The following is a 21,630-nucleotide window of genomic DNA, read 5'->3' on the forward strand; positions in this document are numbered from 1 at the left end:
CAAGAACCTTACTTTTAACAAATTGCTTCAGATTGGCTCTTTGGTTGCTATGATACTCGCTGTCAGAATTCCAAATATGGAATTCGGCTCCAAATTCGCTACTATAACTGCTAACCTCGATGAGCTTCACACTCACTTAGTCCACTTCTTTATACAGTCTATGGTCTATTGTAATTATTACTTAACATTTCTTATTTTCTTTTAGTGAGACTGTGAGAAAGCAATGATTGCAAAAAAACAAAAAAATAAAAAAATAAATAAAAAAAGACTCCCAAAACTCCCAGTGCTGTGGTTTCTTTTCAAAAGTTGGTGCTAAAGTTTAATTGGAAAAGATATTTTTATATTTTTAATCTTTGTCAGTACTGAACTAAGCAAAACAATTATTATTTTATTTTTATTTTTTTCTGGAAACATCATTTGACAAAACATTACAGTAAAAAAATAAAAATCAAATCAAATACGTGTCATTACAATTCACACCATCTGATTATGCATTAGCTTAGATGTGTCTGAGCTAAAAGTAACAATCCAGAAATGCTGTCTTCTCACAACGTGGCCGACACAGAGAAGATATCAGGTCAGAGCGTGTCGCCCAACACCCGGTAACCACGGCGACTGCGAGTGTTAGTGCCACTTCATTGGGCAGGGTCAAAGTTCAAGGCGTGGGGGGGTTACGATACTAGCAGCGCAGGGTGAATCCGATCCCGCTGCAGTGCGCCTCGCTGCGAAAAAGCAATTTGTTTTCGGGGTCAAACGGAAGCAATGGGAGACTGTGGGTACACTCTTTTATTTTTCTTTTAGTTATTTATTTTTTTCGACATTTTGGCTCAAGGTAAAAGCTGCTGAAAAATACACAAGTTGAAGTTGAAACAGATTTGTGAGCGACCTATTCAAATATTAAATTGTAGTAATATTCAAGTATTTGGTGACAAGTCTAGGGTTAGTTTTTATAAAGGATGACAATTTTGATTTTACTAACAACTTGGGTGACTTCAAGACTTTATGATTTCTTATTTTAATTGAAAATAAAAGCCTTGCAGGACGGCATATGGGGTAGGTCCACAGACTGTATATATAAATGGACATAGCTAATGCGCTACCCGCCGCGTTCCAAATAGGAAGTGATCATGGGTGCGCTTCTGGCTCCATCGACCTTGGTTCCAATTCACTTTCTGTTGAAAAACTGTCGCCCCCTCAGTGAGTCTCGTCATTTTAGCCTTAAAATGTTTGCGCTAACTCACGCTACATGTTCCTGGTATTTTTATTTCACTGTTGTGTCCGTAAATCAAGATATGCACATTAATAACAGACAAATGAGGCAAACGCTATGGGTAAGTCACAGCGAAGATTCTTGCTGAATGTCTCGCCCCACACTCTCCCCCTTTTTAAAGCCAGCCATAAAGCCAGCGTATGTTTTTAGCTAATATAGACCAAAATACAGGCATGTTTTTCATTTTGGTTGTTTATACTGTACTGACAAACCTAGAAAAACATGATTCCTTACATTTCCACAAACCTGACTCTTATTAGGCCTGCTTGTTTCCATGGAAATGTTGTTTGTTTGTTTGTTTTGTTTTTTGGCTATAATATTCCACAGTATGGCATACACACTGCTCCGAAGTATGGTTGTTTATATTGCACTGAAAAACCTAGAAAAGCATGTGTTCTTACTGTGAGCAGGCTTGCATCTCCACAAACCTGACTCTTATTTGGCCTGGAGTAGGGCCTGTTCCTGTTTGTTACTATGGAAATGTTGTTCTTTTGGTTTGATATTCCGCAGCATGGCATAAAACATATCTGTCTCTATGCTACGCTTTTAACTTTCTATTTCCATGGAATCGTGCATATGATGTGCCATCTCCAGAAAGTTACATAATGTACCTTTAATGAAAATATATTATTATTATTATAAATATAAATTAAGGTTATTGGAGGATTCAGTGTCAACATGTTACAAAATATGTTATTAGTGTAGCATTAAGATTAAATAAAAATAGTGTCATGATTAGCTCATTAGCTTATTTTAATGCTATTGCTGTAATATGAAAGGAGGTACTACAATTTAATGCTGAAAATGGCATTCTATCGTCTAAATAAAGAGTGTTTTTTAATTATCAGCAAGTCTTTTCCTTAGTATTGGAATTCATTTTGACATTGTAGCATCGTGACACACATCACTCTGGGTACAGTCATCCAAATAAACTTCATTTTCACTTGCAACGCCACGTGGCTAACGCTAACTCGTCATAGAAAATGTATTCATGTCTCTTTATACCAACTTTTCTGTCATTTGTTTACAGACGCTAAACGGCCCTGTAGTCAAACAGAGCCACGAATCAAGCAACAAAACCGCGTCTGTGAGTCAGCAGACAGCTACCCACCAGCTCTTGATATGGAAATGCATGCTGGGATATATTCTGACAGCACATGGGGTGGCATTTTCTTGCTTTTTACGTCAACAGGTTAGCTATTTGTGCAAAAGAAATTCTAAAAACGGTATCCGGGATAGCCTTAGCAGAGCGTTGAATCCTTAGCTCTCCCACTCTGCTGTTGTACGCTTTTGAATACAAACTCGGCACATGCAAGCTATCGCAACGTTTTATCAGAAAATCGCTAGAGAAGTACGCAGACTGCAAGGAAAGCATATTTTTGGGATATGAGAGTGCCCGGAGCATTTGAATGGAACGCTAACACAGAGGAGGTTTGTGTGCGCTAGAATGCAAGTAAAGTATTTCTATGGGCTTATGAGACCAGACAGGAAAATGCAGTTTATGTGAGGCAAAGCTATTCAGGGATATTTTTTGACTGAAAGTAAGCTATAAGGAAGTCAAGGAAGTCTCGAACAAGGAATATTACAGTTCAAGGGTGAATGCTTGATCCGTTAAGTCCGTGTACGATCGTCTACAACGGTGATGGTTCTCGCGTTACCTGGAATGTTACATAGTATGGGATTCAAACTTGTTTATCTCCATGGAGACAAGCACGGCACAGCATCAGGTAAAGTTACAGGTCAGATCTGTGGAGAGATGAGAAGAAGAATGACAGATAATATCGTTTAATGCCTTACTGTTTAACCTTCCAAGCAAAGCAAAAACATCTCAAACGAGGCAAGCAGGTGACAAACCCATCAAAAAAGTCACACCGTGTACTTTAACTTTAAATGTAATGTTTGTATTTAAGAGAAAAACTAAACTGAAACTTAAATATGTTATGCGTGGTGACGGAGGAGGTCCCGCGGCGCTCTGGATTCTTTCCGTTGAGAGTCTAGTTTAGAGCTTCCTTCATGCTTTCTTCTGCTTGAATTTCGAAAACAACGTAGCGTGTAGTTCCACTAAAATAGGCTGAAGTCTGTCGGCATCGCCATGTTTATTTCAGGGTGACCACAGATTTTCAAAATTCAAAACAGGGATAAATAAAACTGAAAAGAGCGTAACATTGTCCATTCTCAACTCACTTGTGACAGTCATAATCTGAGGGACTTCTGATGGAGTATTTGATTTTATTTTTTTGCCTTATGGTCATTTTCAAGCAAGTTTCGGCAATATATTCCCGGCTGTACTGTTGGCGGGTATCAAATTGCTTAAAAATAGGGACACCTGGGACGTGTCTTGTATAAAACTAGGACAAATCAATGGTTTTGGATAAATCTGCTGGGAGATGGGACACAAAACTGGGACTGTCCCGGGTAAATAGGGACGTCACCGTAGTTCATTTGCAAATCGTCACATGCAAATGCTTTGGTTGGAGCTGAACAAGATGGATCCTCAAGAGTTTGCGATCAAGAAATCACGAGAATTCACTTTGTTGGCCAGGCTATGTCTCTTCAGGCCAGAGCCAACCACAGCCTTTTCCCGTAATAAATAAATAGTTACGGCATGAACGTATGGTCTCGCACTTGCAGCTTCAAAGGCCGTGTAATTACATAGTCTTCGATTTGAGCGCCAGCCTACGTATTAGTTTTAAGTAATAATAGTTATTTTTTTCCAATTTGTATACCCTTGAAAATCAATTGCCCTGACAATTTCATTTCACACAAATATGACAACACAAATCCGCAACCCTGTCATTAGTTCAAAATGGCTCTGGTGTCCGGTTCAGCGCGGTCAGAGCCGAGAGAAAACCCAACAGCTGCAGTTCATTCCACTCCATCACAACCATTTAGTCTTATCATTCAGTATTTCTCCAATTTTTCCAATGTTGTTTATGTCCAGACCAGTTACCAAGCAACCAGTCCAGACAAGCTAGAATTTCTAAAGCACCGGGTCGTACGTGGTATTCACTTTTAACCTAGCGTGTGAAAAGAGCTAGCAAATGTTTTCTCATGTCTATAAATGAAACAAAGATGGAGTTCGGGAGTGTTCGATAAAGGTCACAACTTTGCGGACAACCCAACACAAGAAGAAGAGTTAATGGAATTTCACATTTTCTGAGGAGGAAACAGAGGGTCAAGTCAATATTTTGGTAAATGCCCTGGGCCTTTTTATTAGGTACACAGCTGCAGTCAGTCTTGTTTAAAGATATGAACAAGTCTAGCTACACTTAAATAAAAAATCATAACCCTCTTATGTATTATTTTTTCATTATTTCAGCTAAATAGAGTGTGTTAAAATGTATTGATTGAATGTGGTGATGTCATAATCCCAGACGGACAGGAAGAGCTAGATTTTCAAATTGATTGTGTTGTACTTTGCCATGAAATATCCAAAAAGTAAATGTACAAATGTTGAACCATGAAATGTTGATCATTTCTTTTAGGGACTAGACCCACTCACTGTATTACAACAAAAACCTGAACCGCAATATAGCGAGGGATCACTGTAATACTAACTTTTTTTCCATTTTTAGTATCAATACTGCTCTGAAAGTATCGACACTGTTAGAAAATTATAACGCTGACTTGTGATGAAGTGAGTTGGCAAGCAAAAGAAGCCAGTTTAGTATTAGTATAAACATGTTCCTAAAAATGTTAAAGATTGGATAATTAACTATGCAAAAAACAGCAGTGTAAGTCAATTGTAGTGTGCATAATTTAGTAAAAAGCCCCACAAATAGTGCCAATCGAGGTTGGCGGTTATGGCGGCTAAGTTGGAGCCATATTTGGAATTCCGCTTGGATCATAGCAACCAAAGAGCCAATCCGGACTGAGACTGCTGAAGGTCGCCCCTTCCTGTCCGCACCATTAGTTTGGCCGGGGGCGGGCGCTGTCGGTCAAATCTGTTGCTAACGCTAGCGGGAACAACCTCGGGAAAAGAAGGCACTTGATTGATCTGGTATAAATGTTCATGTCTTCATTCATGGCCAATATTGTGAAATAAAAACTCCAGGCTCACGTACAGCGGGTTAATAGAAACATTTTTAGGTCAGAATGATGAGGCTGAGAGCAGTAGTTACAGAGAGAGAGGCGACGGTTTTGCAATAGAAAGTGAATTCAATGGAGATGAATTGCGCCCATGCTCACTGTCACTATTTGGACGCGGCTAGCAGGGTAGCTTTGTCCATTTCTATACAGTATATATTCTATGATCCATGCAAACATTTGCTTGTGTTCTATTTACTTATTCACTCTTCATCTACTAGAATCGATAAGACTCCCTTGAAATTTTACCTCCTTTTTTTCTATCCTTTCTGTCCACCACTCTCACGTAGTTTAATCTGAACTTCTTTACCCCCCTCCAAGGCACTTTCCCTATGTAGATTCACTATATAGACTCATCAGCATGCTCCCTTTCCATTAGCATGAAAGTACGTTAGCATATCACCTAGGTTACATTACCCTGCTTCCCACGCTAGCGGTCAAAAGGCAGACTGAGATGGATGTTGGCGGTCAGGAGAGTTGTCAGCTGTCCATAACATTGACTTGCTTCTACCTGCGAGTTAGCCTAACAAGAAGCGACGGTTAGCAAAGAATGGCGCCTTGTAGGTGATAAGAAGGGAGCTGTGACACGAGAAAGCGCTGTTAGCTACACAAAGGTGAAGAACTGGAGAACAGTTGGGTTTCGAGATTGTTAATCAAACTTCTCTAATTAGATTAGAACTGGATAATGCTTTTTGTAATCAGAGTACTGCCAATAAAATTAAAAGAGGCATTCAACTCCATTGGTAAGAAACAGACAGGAACATATTAGACATATGTTTGGACGTTTGTTCAGTCACTTTAAGCCAATGAATATATATTTGCTTTCCTTGACATTGTAAACACTAGACAAGAGTTACGCAACCAGTTATTTGGAGAAATCGGATTATAATCGGTTAACAATAAGTGTAGTGGGAGTACTCTTTATTTAAACTGACAAGGATGAACCAGGTCTTGGCTGTTAACTCTTCCAGGACTAGACCAAAGATCTACCAATGGTCAATGCGTAATAGGTTGCATTCACATGACATCAGGACTTTGTAGAATATAGACGGTTTAATTAACTGAGCTGGAGACAGGTCCGAATACTTTGATGGAATTTGCTGTTTGACTATCAGATTGCAGATTTGTTGACCTGGTTTATGGTTAATATCTGTAATCACTGGGCCTATCCACATGAAAGAAGAACTGGCATGAAGTTCAGTGTCTTCTCTGTTAGCATAAAAGTGGTGCCATTATTCAACCCCAAAGACGTGATTGTTGTCAGTTGAAATGACTTTAAAGCAGCCCTATTGTGCGAAATCAACTTTTCAGAGTTTAATATAGTTGTTTCCATCTCATTTACCCTCTCGAAGTTGTATTTGGAGTGATTCGTGCATGCCTGAGCAATTTTTAATCGCTTATTTTCAAGACGCCATATTGTCGATCAACCTCCTTTTCACCGCTACCTGCCTACGCCTACTGTTCTGTACTTACTTGATTGATTGATTGGTTTATTTCGAGTTAGTGCCAAGAGAAAAGAATAATCATGTTTACTACATGTACACTGTAAACAAAAGAAAAGCACATCTCTCGGAAAGGAGTGGGAAGAAGAAAAACTTATATTAACCCACCCCTGATCATATCATAACTTCAAAAATTATGTGGTTACTTTTGTACATTGATCCCGGAGCTTAACAAATATTTACATATAGCAAAATAAATTACATATTACGTATATATATATATATATATATATATATATATATATATATATATATATATATATATATGCATTTGTACACACATATACACATTATTTAATTATTTTAAGATCACCCAGTGCTGTCACCCTTATACAACGAAATTCCAAAATGATTCCAAATCTCCATTTTTGTAGAGTGGAATTACTTTGGCAATTTTCATATTGTCTGGGAATGATCCCATTAGAAATGATAGAATGAAAATATATGTCAGTGGTTTACTAATGCCATTAATAACTTTTTTAACTATAGTCATATCAATATCATAAAAATCTGTTGACATTTTGTTTTGAAATTAATTTACAATTGTTATAATTTCAAGTTCAGTTGCAGGAGAAAGAAAAAATGTATTTAGATAGATTCTGATAAGTGTTTCATCTTGTATTGTGGAGGTTGTTTCTGGAATTTTTTTTTGCAAGTTCGGGACCTATTTTTACAAAGAAAATATTAAAGTTGTTAACAATGCTGGGCATGTCATCTATCACAACATTCTCATCAACAAAATAATCAGGGTACGAATGCTTATTAGAGCCTTCTTTGATTACACTATTCAATATACCCCACATTTTTTTTACATTATGTTTATTATTTTCGAGCAATTTATTATAATACAATTTTCTACTGTTTCTTATGATATCTGTCAACTGATTCTTATATAATTTGTACCTTCTTTCTGAATCCTTCGTTTTCAATTTTAAAAATTGTCTATAAAGATAATTTTTCTTTTTACAAGCATTCTGTAGCCCTGTTGTTAGCCAAGGACAATTTGGTTTTCTCTTTTTAGTTCTACATTGTTGAACGGGACAATGTTTATTATATGATGACAGAAATATATCTAAAAAATTATTGTAGGCTTTATCAACGTTGTTCTCCAAATATACTGATCACCAATCCTGATAATTAAGGTCATCATTCAGTAATCTGACAGTGTCATCGGACGCATTCTTCTATATGTAGAATTATCCACATTGTCAGTCTTGTTAACTTTTTCGCCACAACAGAGGAATACTGGTAAGTGATCTGTTATATCGCAGATCATTAGACCACTAATATTATTGTTCACATTGTTAGTAAAAATATTGTCAATAAGGGTAACACTGTGATTTGTAATTCGGCTGGGTCTTCTGTTAAGAAAGTCGTCTGTCAATTTATGTTTAGCAGGATTTAATAGATCGATATTGTAATCTCCGCATATGTAAATTCTTCTGTTATTGCTCATAGAGAACATTTTTTTCTATCCAGTCATTAAATACTTAAACATTTGTGCCAGGAGATCGATATATACAGCCGATTACAGCATTTTTTGTCTTTAAATTACAAATCTCAACTGATACACACTCTAAGATGTCCTCAACTACAACTGACAAATTATCAATTACTTTAAACTTCAATTCCTTACGCACATATATAGCAACTCAGTAAACTACAGTAAGTATTCTTTAATGGAAGAAAAGGTTGCATACATACTTCTGCTATTGAAGTGTATTATTGAGAGTTTGTCGTCTGATTTAATAGAGTGTTCAAATTCATGCGCTGTGTAATATTTGCTATCTACATTTATAGAAGAGAAAAAACAGTTATCAGGGTCTATTTCATTTTCCATGTCCAGTTCATTGTACTCTGTGTAGCCAAACAATTCCAGTTCTGATAGATCCAGGCTATTCAGTCTTTGCTGTAACGTTATGTGACAAGTCATTGTTGTTTTTAAAGTAGTAAAGATTAATGTCAGTTAGTGATGTGATAGATATGACAGATATCATACCTTGTGAGACCCAGAGGTCACTAGGGCTCCGTTGAAATGATCCAGATCACTAAGGGCCTTCACCACCAGCACCTTTGCTTCTTCTGGTGAGCCATTGAGTTTTATAAATATTTTACAGTGCCTGACCCATGTACCTTGGATCAGCCGTTGTTTCTTGAGTTGCCTGGCCCTCCTAGCGATCTCTGCGTTCCTCGGTGTCAAATGGTCGTTCATGTAGACCTCCGTGCCTCTCAACAGTCGTCCTTGTTTCATGAGTGCAATCTTTTGCTTTCTGTTTATAAACCTTAGAATCACTGTTGGTTTGTCGTCCTTTCTTCTCCTTGGAAGCGGGTGACATGCCTCCAGGTCCTCCACGTTGACCTTTGTTCTTCAGTTTTATTTTCTGAATTGGTGATACACGTAGGATTTGGCCTCGTCGCGTAGTCATTTTGGTACAAATTCAGTACAGCTATCAGGTACCGACAACTTCACGGCTCTTCGTTGTGATGACGTTTACCCCGACCTCTGCTCCAATTGGGCACTGAAGTTTTCTAACTCAGAACTTAACGTACTTGTTTCTTTTATTAAGTCTTTTTAGATTAATATCGCGATTTATAATGTGCAAAATATAACTTAATGATCCACAGGTGTCGTAGATTATAACTATATACCAGACACAAGTACGATAGGTCTTCTTTGTGGATCATAAATTTGTAAATTTCTTCCAAAATTTGCGATTGTCCCATAGAATTATATAGTCCCCTGTCCTCCATCTGAAATTATAACATCATCAAATTTAAAAACGTGAACGAAACACTTAAGAAAATATTGCATAAGAAAATTAAAGTGCATGTATCCGCACAAAGGTGATGACCCATACCGCAGTAACCTCCAAGCCTACGTCCAGCCCTGAATGCTAACCAGGGGCCGGATGTCCGAAGCGCCCCACAAAATGAGCTCCGTTCAAGGCTAAATCGATGGATGACGCGGCTCGTGCATAATTTCCACTTCGCGCTCACTGCTTTGGCTAAGTACCAACGCCAAGGTTCCAATGTTTCAAAGTTTAGCTAAGAAGTTGGAACGGCCTCGGTGAGCAAAATACAAGATAAAACGGTTTAAAGGAATTTGAGGATTTTATAGCGGGATTAAAGTAAGTATGATATAGGAGTATAGCTTATGGGAAATCTTAGAAATCTGTTTTACCTGAGATGAACTGAAAAAGCTTTGGTGACATTCAACTGCCACTGCATAATGTCATTTTATATATATATTTTTTACATATCTTGAAATGCACTATGATTTAAGCAGTCGCAGTTGCAGAAGTAGGGATGGGGTTTTCAAAAAGTGTAAATCCAGATACTTCAGTACTAAAACAAGTAGAGAAACTAGAGACACATTTGAAGAAGTATTGATACTACGCATTATACTGTATAGGATATGTTCTGAGTAAGTAAATGTAGTAACAATCTAAGTTGAGCAATTCATTTTACTTTATCTGTCTGTGTATATGTCCACACTATTCTTTACTTAGAGCACTATTTAGGGGCGACGCCATTTTTAGTTGTATCAGAATGTCCAGTTGGTGAAAAAGTAGTGCACTCAAAATTTCCCACAATGCACCTTGAAAAGTAGTGGGCATCTGTGGTCTCTAAACTGGACAATATAGACCACAATGCATTGCGAGAGTTGGACAAAACAATAGCAAGGTGACAGGTCTTTAACTGGACACAACACGACTAAATGAAGCAGATTGAAGGGCTGGTTTATCGCATTGTTGATCCTGATTATGTATAAAACACTCTTAAATAAACCGCTGCTGTGTAAAGTTGCTAGCGTTAGCCGTTTAAGGTGGCTTGAACTGTTAAAAGAGTGATCATTTCCACATCTCAGACAAAAATGATTAAAATCCAGTCCGTTTACGTGAGGTCCGGCTTGACAAAAACGTGCATGGTTATTATTAGTCCATAAATATTTGTGCCAGTCCAATCTGATCATTATTTATGACAGAAATCAAGTTTTATCAGAGTTCACCGGGCTTTTTTCACCCAGAGCCAGAGTCACCCAAAAGTAGTGAGCTGTGTGTCCAAATTGTTGTGTGAATGAGTGCACGATGGAGTCTGCTAAAGAGTCTAGAGCTGTGGCATAAATGAGGGGTTAGGGGCCAGGGTGCACATTTGGACACTTTTACTTCAGATTACCTTTACTTTCCATGGAGATCTTAATGACTCACTATGTTACACACTGCCTCAAGCTTTTCTCCATAGAACTAACATCGCTTTTCCTGAAATGTTTCGCAGTATGACTCAACTTTCTATTTGGGATTTAATCAATTCCAGGTTATATGTTGGATAGATAAATAAATGCATAAACACCTTCAAACATATCCATTCTTACTGTGTGGGTGGGTGCATAGATCTGACCCGTAACTCGACCTGATGGTTTTATCTGCTTGTTTCCACGGAGACAGATAACAAACCAAAACATCTTTGGAGACAAGCACATGGCGTGTACCCTCTTCCAGAAAAGTTACATAGTCCGCCTTTAAAGGTCCTATGTTACACATAATTGACTATTTTAGCTTTAACCAATGTTATAATGCTCTTACCTCATCAAAAACAGACTTGGAGTTGCATTTTGTTTCATTCACACATGTTTGAGTAACACTCACAGCTCAAAATGCTCTGTTCCACCTTGTGATATCATGAAGTGATAGTTTTCAACTTAACAGCTACTTTTTTACTCTTAGTTCAGTAGAGATTGATAATTCCAAAGCTGAAATGATTCTAGCAAGGTAAAGTAGGTTTACGGAGTTTAAAAACACAGTGGAGCATTTCCTGTCTTACCACATGACATCACAAGGTGGAACCGAGTGTTTTTTGTTTGAGAGAAGAACTCAAACCTGCCTAAATATGCAGAGTTTGTGTGTTAAACATGTGTGAATGAAACAAAACACAACTCCGGGTATGTTTGTGATGAGGAAACATTGCAGCATAGAGCATGTGCTTTAAACACATAACAATTAAATCGATATTACTACACTAGGTATTAATACACACACGCACACACACAAACACACCGCATTCTTTATTTGTCTTACCCTCTAACCGACTAAATGCCTTGTTTTCTATCAATGTAAACAGAGAAATAGACCACCCGCAGGTCCGACGCTCCTGTTGACGCTGCTAGCCGCTGTTTATTTATTCAATAGCCAGTAATTCGGTGAATGTATGCTAGCTCCAGGCTCCGGCACACCACTTATTTGCCCAGTGAAGCGGGCTCGGTCCTCTCCAACCTTCTACTGCCGGCGCTCATTTGGCACCGCGCGGTATGCTATTAGCGGCTAACTAAAGTGGATTGGCAAGTTTAGCGGAAAAGTGGACCTAAGCCAGTTTTGTCTGTTTTTTTTGCAATGTCCCCATCTCGCAGTTGTGCTAATGAGACAATACTAACGCAAGCCGGTCAACATCTGCTGCTATTACTGTGTTATTTGGTTGGGTTTTTCTTGTGCCCCCGAATCAATCATTTGGTGGTAATTTGGAGATGGAATTCGTGAAGATGTTTGCACTCAGACTTTTGGACAGGAGAGAGAGACTAACATACAGAGTTTTGATGCAGAAAAACTGGATTAGTGTCTAAAGACATGTTTCTATTTGAGTAGTTTTATTGTTTTGTTTTTGTTTAAGTAAAATAATATGGCATGTTTATTTTCATTTTTGCTGGTTCAACAATGTTATTTTATATTTAATGTTTTTATATTTTTTTATTTATTATTTATTTTATTTTCTATTGACAAAGTTTTTGTTTTTTTTAATCTGTGCACATGGTTTCATTGCAAGAAGAGGCAAACAATAGCAGGGATACATCACTTCCTGAATCACCACCTTGTGATGTCAGAAGTTTGAACAGAGCAATTTAAGATGTTATGAGGGATATGACGATCATAATTACTGAAACATGCAAATAAAACAAAATACCGCTCTAGGTGTTTGTGTTTGTGATAAGCAAATAACATTATGGGAGATTTAAAAGTTAACTTATCATAATGGGGCTTTAAAATGAATTTGAAACTGTCCAGAACTACTACACTTTTAATTACCATTTGACATTCTTTGTTTTAAACTACACAATACGATTTTTTTGCACACATTCAACATTTATCTCATTCATTGCAAAAATATAAATAGTTAAATTTAACAATTATGATGTCGCACCATAGCACCGAAATTCCTAGTTGTGAATTTTGTGATTCTGACTCTATAAAGCCACAGTATGTAACTTTTTAGCTAAACAAATTTACTAAAATAAAAGCATGTTGTTGTTTTTTTCTTGTTTCATTTTCATTGGGTTTATTGTGCTGAAAAAAAATGTGTTTTTCTATTGAGCGGCATAATTTTTCCCCCAAAGCAGTTCAGCCAAGACCTAGCTAGCTAATCTGTTCCTACGCACCAACCTTGACCAATTTAACTGTTCGTAAACCTAACCCTAATCCTAACCCAAACGTGATTGTGAAAAAACATATTGCTAAAAAATAGCATTTGCTAGCATAGCCACCAATACAAAGTAGCCGTTGCGTGGCATAACTTGTTTGGGGGAACAAATGAGACCGCTGAGTGAGCTTGCATCTCCACAAACCTGACTCTTACTCGCCCTGCTGATTGAACTCATTGAATCTTCCGAAGCATAAACGTTATCTATCTCCGTGGAGAACGCTTCGAAGTATAGCTTTAACTTTCTAGTGAATCCCGTAAAAAGTTCCTTACTGTACTTCGAAACACTTACAAATTATACAACGTCCGTTCGCGTTTCCGTAACTCCTTCAGTCTAATCCTTTCTTCCTTCCGCCTCTTCACCCGCTCCTAACCCCTTCTCCCTCTTCCCTCTTTACGTCAAACATCCTTCCACTATAAACCGGCGGCCATCTTAGATCTATCTGTCCCGCGCAGCCCGGCCCTATAACCACCCCCCATTACACCACTTGTCATTGCCGAGCGGGTTGCAATGTCATCCTTTGTACTCGTGCGGGCCCCATTGTGGAGAAAAGGTTTTCCATCAGGCTGAGTGAGTGCGGGCGTACTGATATATGCGCTCGTTATATTGTTTGATGGCCTGGATAGAGCTGGTGATTAGGCCCGACGAGGCGCGGCGGTCCCGGGCCCACCCTCTAGGCCGATAGGCTCATTACGGCGCAGATCGATCCAAACTATTGATCGGGGTTTGTATGTAGTGCTAAGGATGTTAATATGGGAGTAAACAGGCGGAGAGGAGTGGGGCGGCGGTGGAGCGGTTGACGCGGAGCTAGATGGTTGTGAGTTTCATCCCGGGTCCCAGGTCCTGTGTACTGTTGTTGTTGTTTTTGTATCATTGGGCAAGACACCTCAATGTTATGCATGGATCAAAGGAGATGATTCGTTTATATATGTAGTTTCTTGATGGTTGTGAGTTTGCTTCCAGGTCCTGTGTACTGTTGTTGTCGTTGTTGTTGTTGTTGTTGTCGTCATCGTTGTTGTCGTCGTCGTTGTTGTGTCATTGTGCAAGACACCTCAATGTTGATCAGAGACACTGATTGGTTTATGTATGTAGTGTCGTGATGGTTGTGAGTTTGGTTCCAGGTCCTGTGTGTTGTTGTTGTAGCCAGATGGTTGCTGGTTCAATTCCAGCCCAGAAAAAGTATAACCTTGAACAAGACACTTTACATTTTCTTGAATCTTGTTGGTAGAGCATATTACTTAAAAGCCCGAAGGTTGTCAGCTCAATTACAGCTATTACGTTGCTTTATTTGTCATTGGGCACTTTAATTATAACCAGAAGGTTGCTAGTTCAATTCCTGATCTTGTACACTTTTGTTATTCGGTACATGGGCAAGACAGTTCAACATTGACTTTCCCTAAACGTTAATGTGGAGATAAAAGAAAAAACTGGTTTAGATCTCTGTAGTAGACTACCTAAAAGCCAGAAGGTTGTCAGTTCGATTCCAGCTCTTTCATACTGTTTTTTTTGTTTTTTTTTATCTTTGTGCAAGACTCCTCAATGTCATGGATCAATTCGAGGCCTTGACTGGAGCATGTATGTAGTGCTGCGGATGCCAATATAAGAATAAACCAGCTGAGACTAGCAGAGGGACTGAAGTGGTTCTGTGTTCTAGGCGTATACGTAGGTGTAGGTTGGTAGTTCAATTCCGACTCTGAAAAAGTACAATCTTATGAATGTTTTTGGACAAGACACTTATCCATCAATCTTGACTAAAGTTAAATGCTAGATACTAGAAGTGGTAGAGCTTTTACCCCAAGGCGCAAAGGTTGGTAGTCCAATTCCAGCAGCTGCGAAGGTGTATGGAGTTTAAAAACACAGTGGAGCACTTCCTGTATTACCACATGACATCACAAGGTGGAACAGTGTGTTTCCTGTTTGAGAGAGGGGCGAAGCCTAAGTCGCTCTTTTGAACAATTCCTTAACGTGAATGGTTGCAACCGAATCTCATTTTTTAAAAGAACCAAATTTCTTTTTAATTCAAATTTTTATACATGTTTAAACTTTGATCATTCCAAAGGGTAAACACACTCCCACTCGCAGTTTGAACCATTTTAAACAGATACTAGCTTTGCTCATTTCTCCCTGTGATTAAATTGTAGATAAAATAAGTTCTCACATTGGCTTCTGTCATACATAAACCATAAAGGAGCCAGTCTTTTCAACGGATCCAAAAGATTCGGATCCTCTAAAAGAGCCGAAAGTCCCATCACTATTCTTGACGATCAAACTGTCTCTAAACTTTGAAGTAGATTTGAAAGTTATATATTTACCATAGTCTGCGGGTTGGTTTCTCAGCATAGGCTCAAATACCAGGTAGATATTAAAAAATGTAAATGTTATTGCAGCGATCCCACGCAGTCAGTCTCAGCCCTGCAGACATAGCTCTCGTACAACAATATCTCTGTGATTCCAAATGACTTATTCATAACTCATGTGCTGGCAACAATTCATTTGCTTAATTGTTTTCTTGTTAATGTAGTCGGGAGCCATATTTTATCACTGCGTCTCTGAATTTACATGTTGGATCTGAGCCCAGAGCAATGCGCAACTTTTGATATGGGCGAAACGCGTTGTTTTTGCTCATGCTAATGTGTTAATTCTCAGTCATTTGCTTAACTTTGGTAGCAGATGTCAAAGATTGGATTCAAACTTGCTTCTTCTACAAAACGTATGAAGTAAATCAAATAATTGTCCACCATTGCGTGCTAGACCCAAGACTGGATAAACGAAGTGGGAACTATCGTAAAAAGTATAGCTAGGTTTCAGATAGCAATTGTTAAAACATAGATTTTTGTTGTAATACAAGTTACTCAATCTAGTCACTAAAAGAAATGATCAGGTTCAGTATTTGTGCATTTACCTTTTGGATATTTCATGGCAAAGTATAATGTAATCAATGGGAAAAACTGTCTCTTGCGTCTCATTTGGAAGTCTGAAAACCAATACATACTATATTTTAATCTCCATTTATTTGACGTTGGTTATTGTGTCATTGAGCAAGATGCTTATAAATGGTAGAATGATTTCCTTGCTGCTTTCTCCATTAGGAACTTTTATAGAATTCCTTAAAGGCCAATCTCATTCCTTATCGGTATTAAGGTCAATATTAAATCAATGACAGTGATAGTCAAATTAAACCCATGTTCTAGTTCTGTTTTAGCTTTAGTTTTTCCTTGAGTGATGCTAAAAAAGAAAGAGCCACTGGACCCAGGACACACTAGAGTGGCTATGTCGCTCTGCTGGCTTGGTAAAGCCTTTGAGTCCCAATGGAAGAGCTGGAAGTTGGAGTGTCTGGGATGAGGGAAGTCTGGGAGTCCCTGCTTATAATGGATGGATTAGAAGAAACTAACTCTCTTTACCTGAACAGGAAGAGAAATGTAGAATCCATCTGCTCATGATGCCACTGTTGCAATTTCTGGGACACCAATGGTTCAGACCAATCACAGAGCAGCATTGTGATGTGGGCGGAGGCAAAGGTGAGGCGCCCAACGGAACCAAAACAAACAAATTTAGTTTGCGAAAAGATGACTGCGCTTTTCTCTCAACTGGATTTAATTAAAGTTTGATTTGTCATCTTCAACCAATCAGATTTACATACTTAACATGATGTTTCGCCTTTTCTCGATTTCTTTCAGCGATAGCCATTCCAGATTGATAAACATCTAGAACTGAATTCAGAGTGACCCACATATCAATTTGATGTGATCCAGGTTATAACTTTCGAGGTTTCCAACTATTTTGGATTCTTGAGTTCATAATGTGACAGTAGCTCATTTGGTAGAGCATTGGCCTCTAATTTGAAGGTTGGTGGTTCAAATCCCACTCTCGACATAAATATCATATCATTGGTAGAGCGGTCAGATCCACAAATCCACAGGTTGGTGGTGTGATTCCAGCTCTCATAGACGAATTTTGTTGTTGTCTCCTTTGACGTCAGTGTTATATTGTTAGGACCGTCATGTAACACAGTTTGTTTCTTTGTTTTAATATATAACTGTGTTTTTGAGCTCGCTGCTGTGGAGCTCTTGGTATCCGCTAGAGCCATAGACTGTGTAAAGAAGTAGACTAAGTGACCTAAATGAAGTACATCGAGGCTAGCAGTTATAGAGGTGAATTTGGAGCCGATTTGCATATTAGGAATACCGACCGTGAGTATCATAGCAACCAAAGACCCAATCTGGAGCGAGGCTGTTCAAGGTAACGCCCCTTCACTCACACGCCCATTCGTTTTGGTGCAGTCCATGAAACCGGGGCCATAGCAGAACATCAGAAATATCCAAAAGAGGAAACTACAAATGCTGAACCTCATTGGTGACAAAGTTTATTATATTTAGAGATCGACTGATATAGGTTTTTCATGGCCAATGCCGACACTGATTGTTTAGAATACAGGGCAAACGATGGCCGATAAGCTCTGAAGATATTTTTGCGTCGATATGTTGGGCCGATTTGGATTATTTTCCCTAAATTATGCATTTTTATGTTATTGCAAACTCCCCCCAAGCCCTTTTTTAACCAGAAACCTGTAAAAGAGCTGCGTAGCCATGTTTTGTCCAGCTAACTCTTTGTAGCGCTATTAAATGTTACTAAAATTGTTCATATTTGTGTGGTTTTTTGGCAGCAGATTCACCAAAACAGATTTAAGGCCGATTGCTGATACACTAAAAAGTCGAAATATCGGCCAACCAAAATATCTGTCTCTTTCTAATTATAATACAGGTTTGGGCTGTATTCATTCCCTCCACACTGAGCGCCGATAGACTTTTATTGTTGGACCAACGCTCCAACTTTTGAGCCTCTCACTAAACCCACAAAAATAGGAAAAAAACAAACAATAGCTATCCAAAAGTTGTCCTTCCATTGCAAAATCTGACTAGTCCCTTTATCATCCCACCCTCTTTCATTTTGGCGTGTTTACAAGTCCACCCCCATCTCTTTATTTTCAGAATCCTTTGTTTCTAATATGTCCAGTCTGTGTAGTGCCCGTCTGCCCACTGCCCACTGCTCCTGGCTCCGTCCCGGTCCAACATGGCGGAGGCGTTCTTCCCTCTCTGTGTGGACAGCTGTGTGGTTCTGCAGAGCGTGATAGCACAATACTCGGCTTCGCCATTTTGTCATAAAATTTTCATATCGGGACTGGACAGACGTCGGCGTGTTTATTCGCGGTGTAAAATGGATCTCTCCTATTAGGGATAAATAGAAGCATCTTGTCTTCATAAAAATGGTGATTGAGTTCTGAGAGCAAAAATAAACAAACGTATAAAAATAAAATGTAGAAATGGTTTGGAGTGAAAGCTGTATGTTGTTGTGAATGAAGCCACGTATTGAGAGACAAAAACAACAACGTATTAAAGGTGCAATATGGAGCTTTTCTAGTGTTTGGAAAGCAACCGGATTGTAAATCTTATTCGTTTGTTTGGAATGTTCCACAATATGGCACTTTACTCGCTATTTATACTGCTTTTTTTCTATAACAGGTGTCTTTGTTGCTAATAGGGTTGTCAAAAGTATCGAAAATCAGGTACTAATCGATACCAAATGAGTATCAAAGCGAGATAGTAATTTAAGCAGGTATTGATGCTGATAAAAAATTATTTAACTGGATAAAAATTGACCTTTCCTGAACAGTTTCATCTTGAGTTTTATGTTTTGTTTTGAAAATTGCAATATTGTCTAAAAAAAACTGCTTCTGGGTATCAAAATTGGTATCAAATATCGAGTCTATTAAGTATCAAAATTGATTTTTTTTGCTCTAGTTGCTAATATAAAAAAAATAATAATACAAAAATAAATGTCTTGAACAACATGCAGTCCTACTAGTGTCGTCACAATACTAAAAATACTAGGGAACAGACTGAATACTTAATACTGATACTATGATAATACATTTTACTTTTTATTTTGACAACCCTAATTCCAACTGTGAGCGAGCTTGCCTCTACAATGATCTGACTTGTGACTTGCCATAAGTTGGTGGTGTTTTCTGCTTGTCTCCACAGGAATAGATAAGATTAATGCCTAAAATGAATTAATATCTTAATGGGTACAAGCTGATAATGGACACCAACAGCAGAAAAGTTACTTGGTACATCTTTAAAACATTATTCAATCATAGTGTTGAGTAAGATTTCTATGGCACTACTTTTAAAGAGGAGGTATTAGGCAAAGTGGACTTTTTGGAGTTTCTACCATGTTCTAACATTGTTCCCTCATCAAAAACATGCCTGAAGAGGTTTTAGATGCCATCCTCAAAAGTTTAAGTAATCTAGCGATACAAATACATGATAAAAGCAATACACTACAACTTCACAAACCTGGTGTGATGTGCAGTAGTTGCTTTAGTTCGACGCACGCTGATTGTGTAGTGATAGCGCTCTGAAGTGGGAGCGATTTAGTGCAGAGAGGGAAGACTCAGGGCATCAAAAACGAAAGTGAAACTTATAAAACATGTTGATATGTTGTTTTCAGCAAATATAGCATTTTCAAAACAATACAAGGCAACATGGTGATCTAAATATGGTATGTGTTAGCTGTTAATACCCCATAGAAGTAAAATAGCCACTCTTTAAATACTATGAAAAGTTAATAGCAACATTAATAATACTCATCATATTTTGTTTGTTTGTTTCAGTTGGTGGAGCCGCTGACCCCCAGTGGAACAGCTCCCAACCAGGCACAGCTGAGAATTCTGAAGGAAACAGAGCTGAAGAGGGTCAAGATACTGGGCTCTGGAGCGTTTGGGACTGTCTATAAGGTCAGTTAATAACAAAACTGAAATATATACTTTTCAGGACTCTCAAGTTTGAAGCAAATCCATGAACGTTAAAGGCCCTGCACCCATTTTAACCCACGCGTTTGAGCGAAATGTGTCTCGTCCCAGTACAGATATGTTATATAAGCAGCTCTTGAGGTCAAAATAAGTCCACTGTGTACTGTTTGTATCGAATTATAAAGCTTTTTACTATCCAATAATCAGGAAGTGCTCGTTAGCGTGCTAGATGTTAGCTTCACGATCACCGCAAAACTCTGCTCCGTTGCAAAAAGTGCTTATAAACTCATCATGGTGATTAATTAGGATGCTCTGAATGCATAAGGTAAGTGAGGTAAACTGTTTAAAATGAAAAAATGTAATATTTTTCATAGTAAAATTAGCTACAGCGCTTTTAAGTTGAATTATTTCGCTCAAATCTGAAACTTTCCAGTGCAGTTGTCCCACAGGCTTTCTATGGATAAATAAATGAGATTGGGTTTGGGGGTATGGAATCTTAATTCTTCTATAACAGTTGGATCGTTTCAGACACACAGCTCATCTCGTCTTAATTTGAAGCTAATACATTGGGGGAGTTGGTTGTGCACATATGGAGCAGTAATCGCTGAGTTTCAGATGACATCACAACAATCTATAGGCCAATATCGGGAAGCTCAAATGTATAGACAGAGCAGACGTATTGCACTTGTGTCTGTTATATAGTTACAATCTAGGACGCCCGTGTATCATTATGTTGCAATTTGCACTTTTTAAATCGCAATATTCATCTAAAACGACTTAATAAATGAAAGAAGCCCACTGATTTCCGTGTTAGAAAACTGCGGGGGTCCAATGGGAGCTGACGTCGGCGTAAACGTCATCATAACAAAGAATCATGGAGCTGTCCGCACCTCTACTGAATAGCTACAAATCACACTAACGAGAAGCAAATTTATTTTTTATTGTTTTATACAAAAATTATTACACGACTCTTCCGAATCCTATGTGTATAAAATGTTATTCTTGACGATTAAACTAGCACTGTAGACATATTCAGTCATTTATTCAAATTTTTTAACATGGCAAGTTTTTAGCGAAAGATAATACATTGTTAATATTGATGTTAATATGTTGTTGCATATTTTACGTTTTTTCTTGTTTGTTCCAAAATCACCAAAATGTATCTAATATTATTTATGTTTTTTATTTATTTATTTATTTTTTATCTTATTTATATATGTATTGTATGTATTTTTTGCATGTATTTTATATATGTATCTTTGTTAATTTCACAGGGTATTTGGGTTCCAGAGGGTGAAACGGTTAAGATCCCAGTTGCCATCAAAATCTTGAACGAAGTCACCGGCCCCAAAGCCAACGTGGAGTTCATGGACGTGAGTATTTTAAACTGTCTGAATGTTCTGGTGGACCTGGTGGGTGGGTCTGGTGCATAGACTGCATATATAAATGGACATAGTAGATTTACTGAACTATAACACGCACCGGAGTATAAGTC

The 21,630-nt window shown here is 38.1% G+C and overlaps 1 protein-coding gene across 1 annotated transcript in view; it reads left to right on the forward strand.

Annotated features, from left to right (window-relative positions):
• The window catches only part of LOC117384930 (receptor tyrosine-protein kinase erbB-4-like), a 540,640-nt gene that overhangs the window by 446,954 nt on the left and 72,056 nt on the right, over window positions 1-21,630 (forward strand). The window contains exons 18-19 of the mRNA XM_055228388.1: window positions 19,998-20,120; window positions 21,410-21,508. Coding sequence (XP_055084363.1) covers window positions 19,998-20,120; window positions 21,410-21,508 — 222 coding nt within the window. The remainder of the gene's footprint in view (window positions 1-19,997; window positions 20,121-21,409; window positions 21,509-21,630) is intronic.

Source organism: Periophthalmus magnuspinnatus, chromosome 2 (genome assembly GCF_009829125.3).
Source record: "Periophthalmus magnuspinnatus isolate fPerMag1 chromosome 2, fPerMag1.2.pri, whole genome shotgun sequence".
NCBI classification, from domain to species: Eukaryota; Metazoa; Chordata; class Actinopteri; order Gobiiformes; family Gobiidae; genus Periophthalmus; species Periophthalmus magnuspinnatus.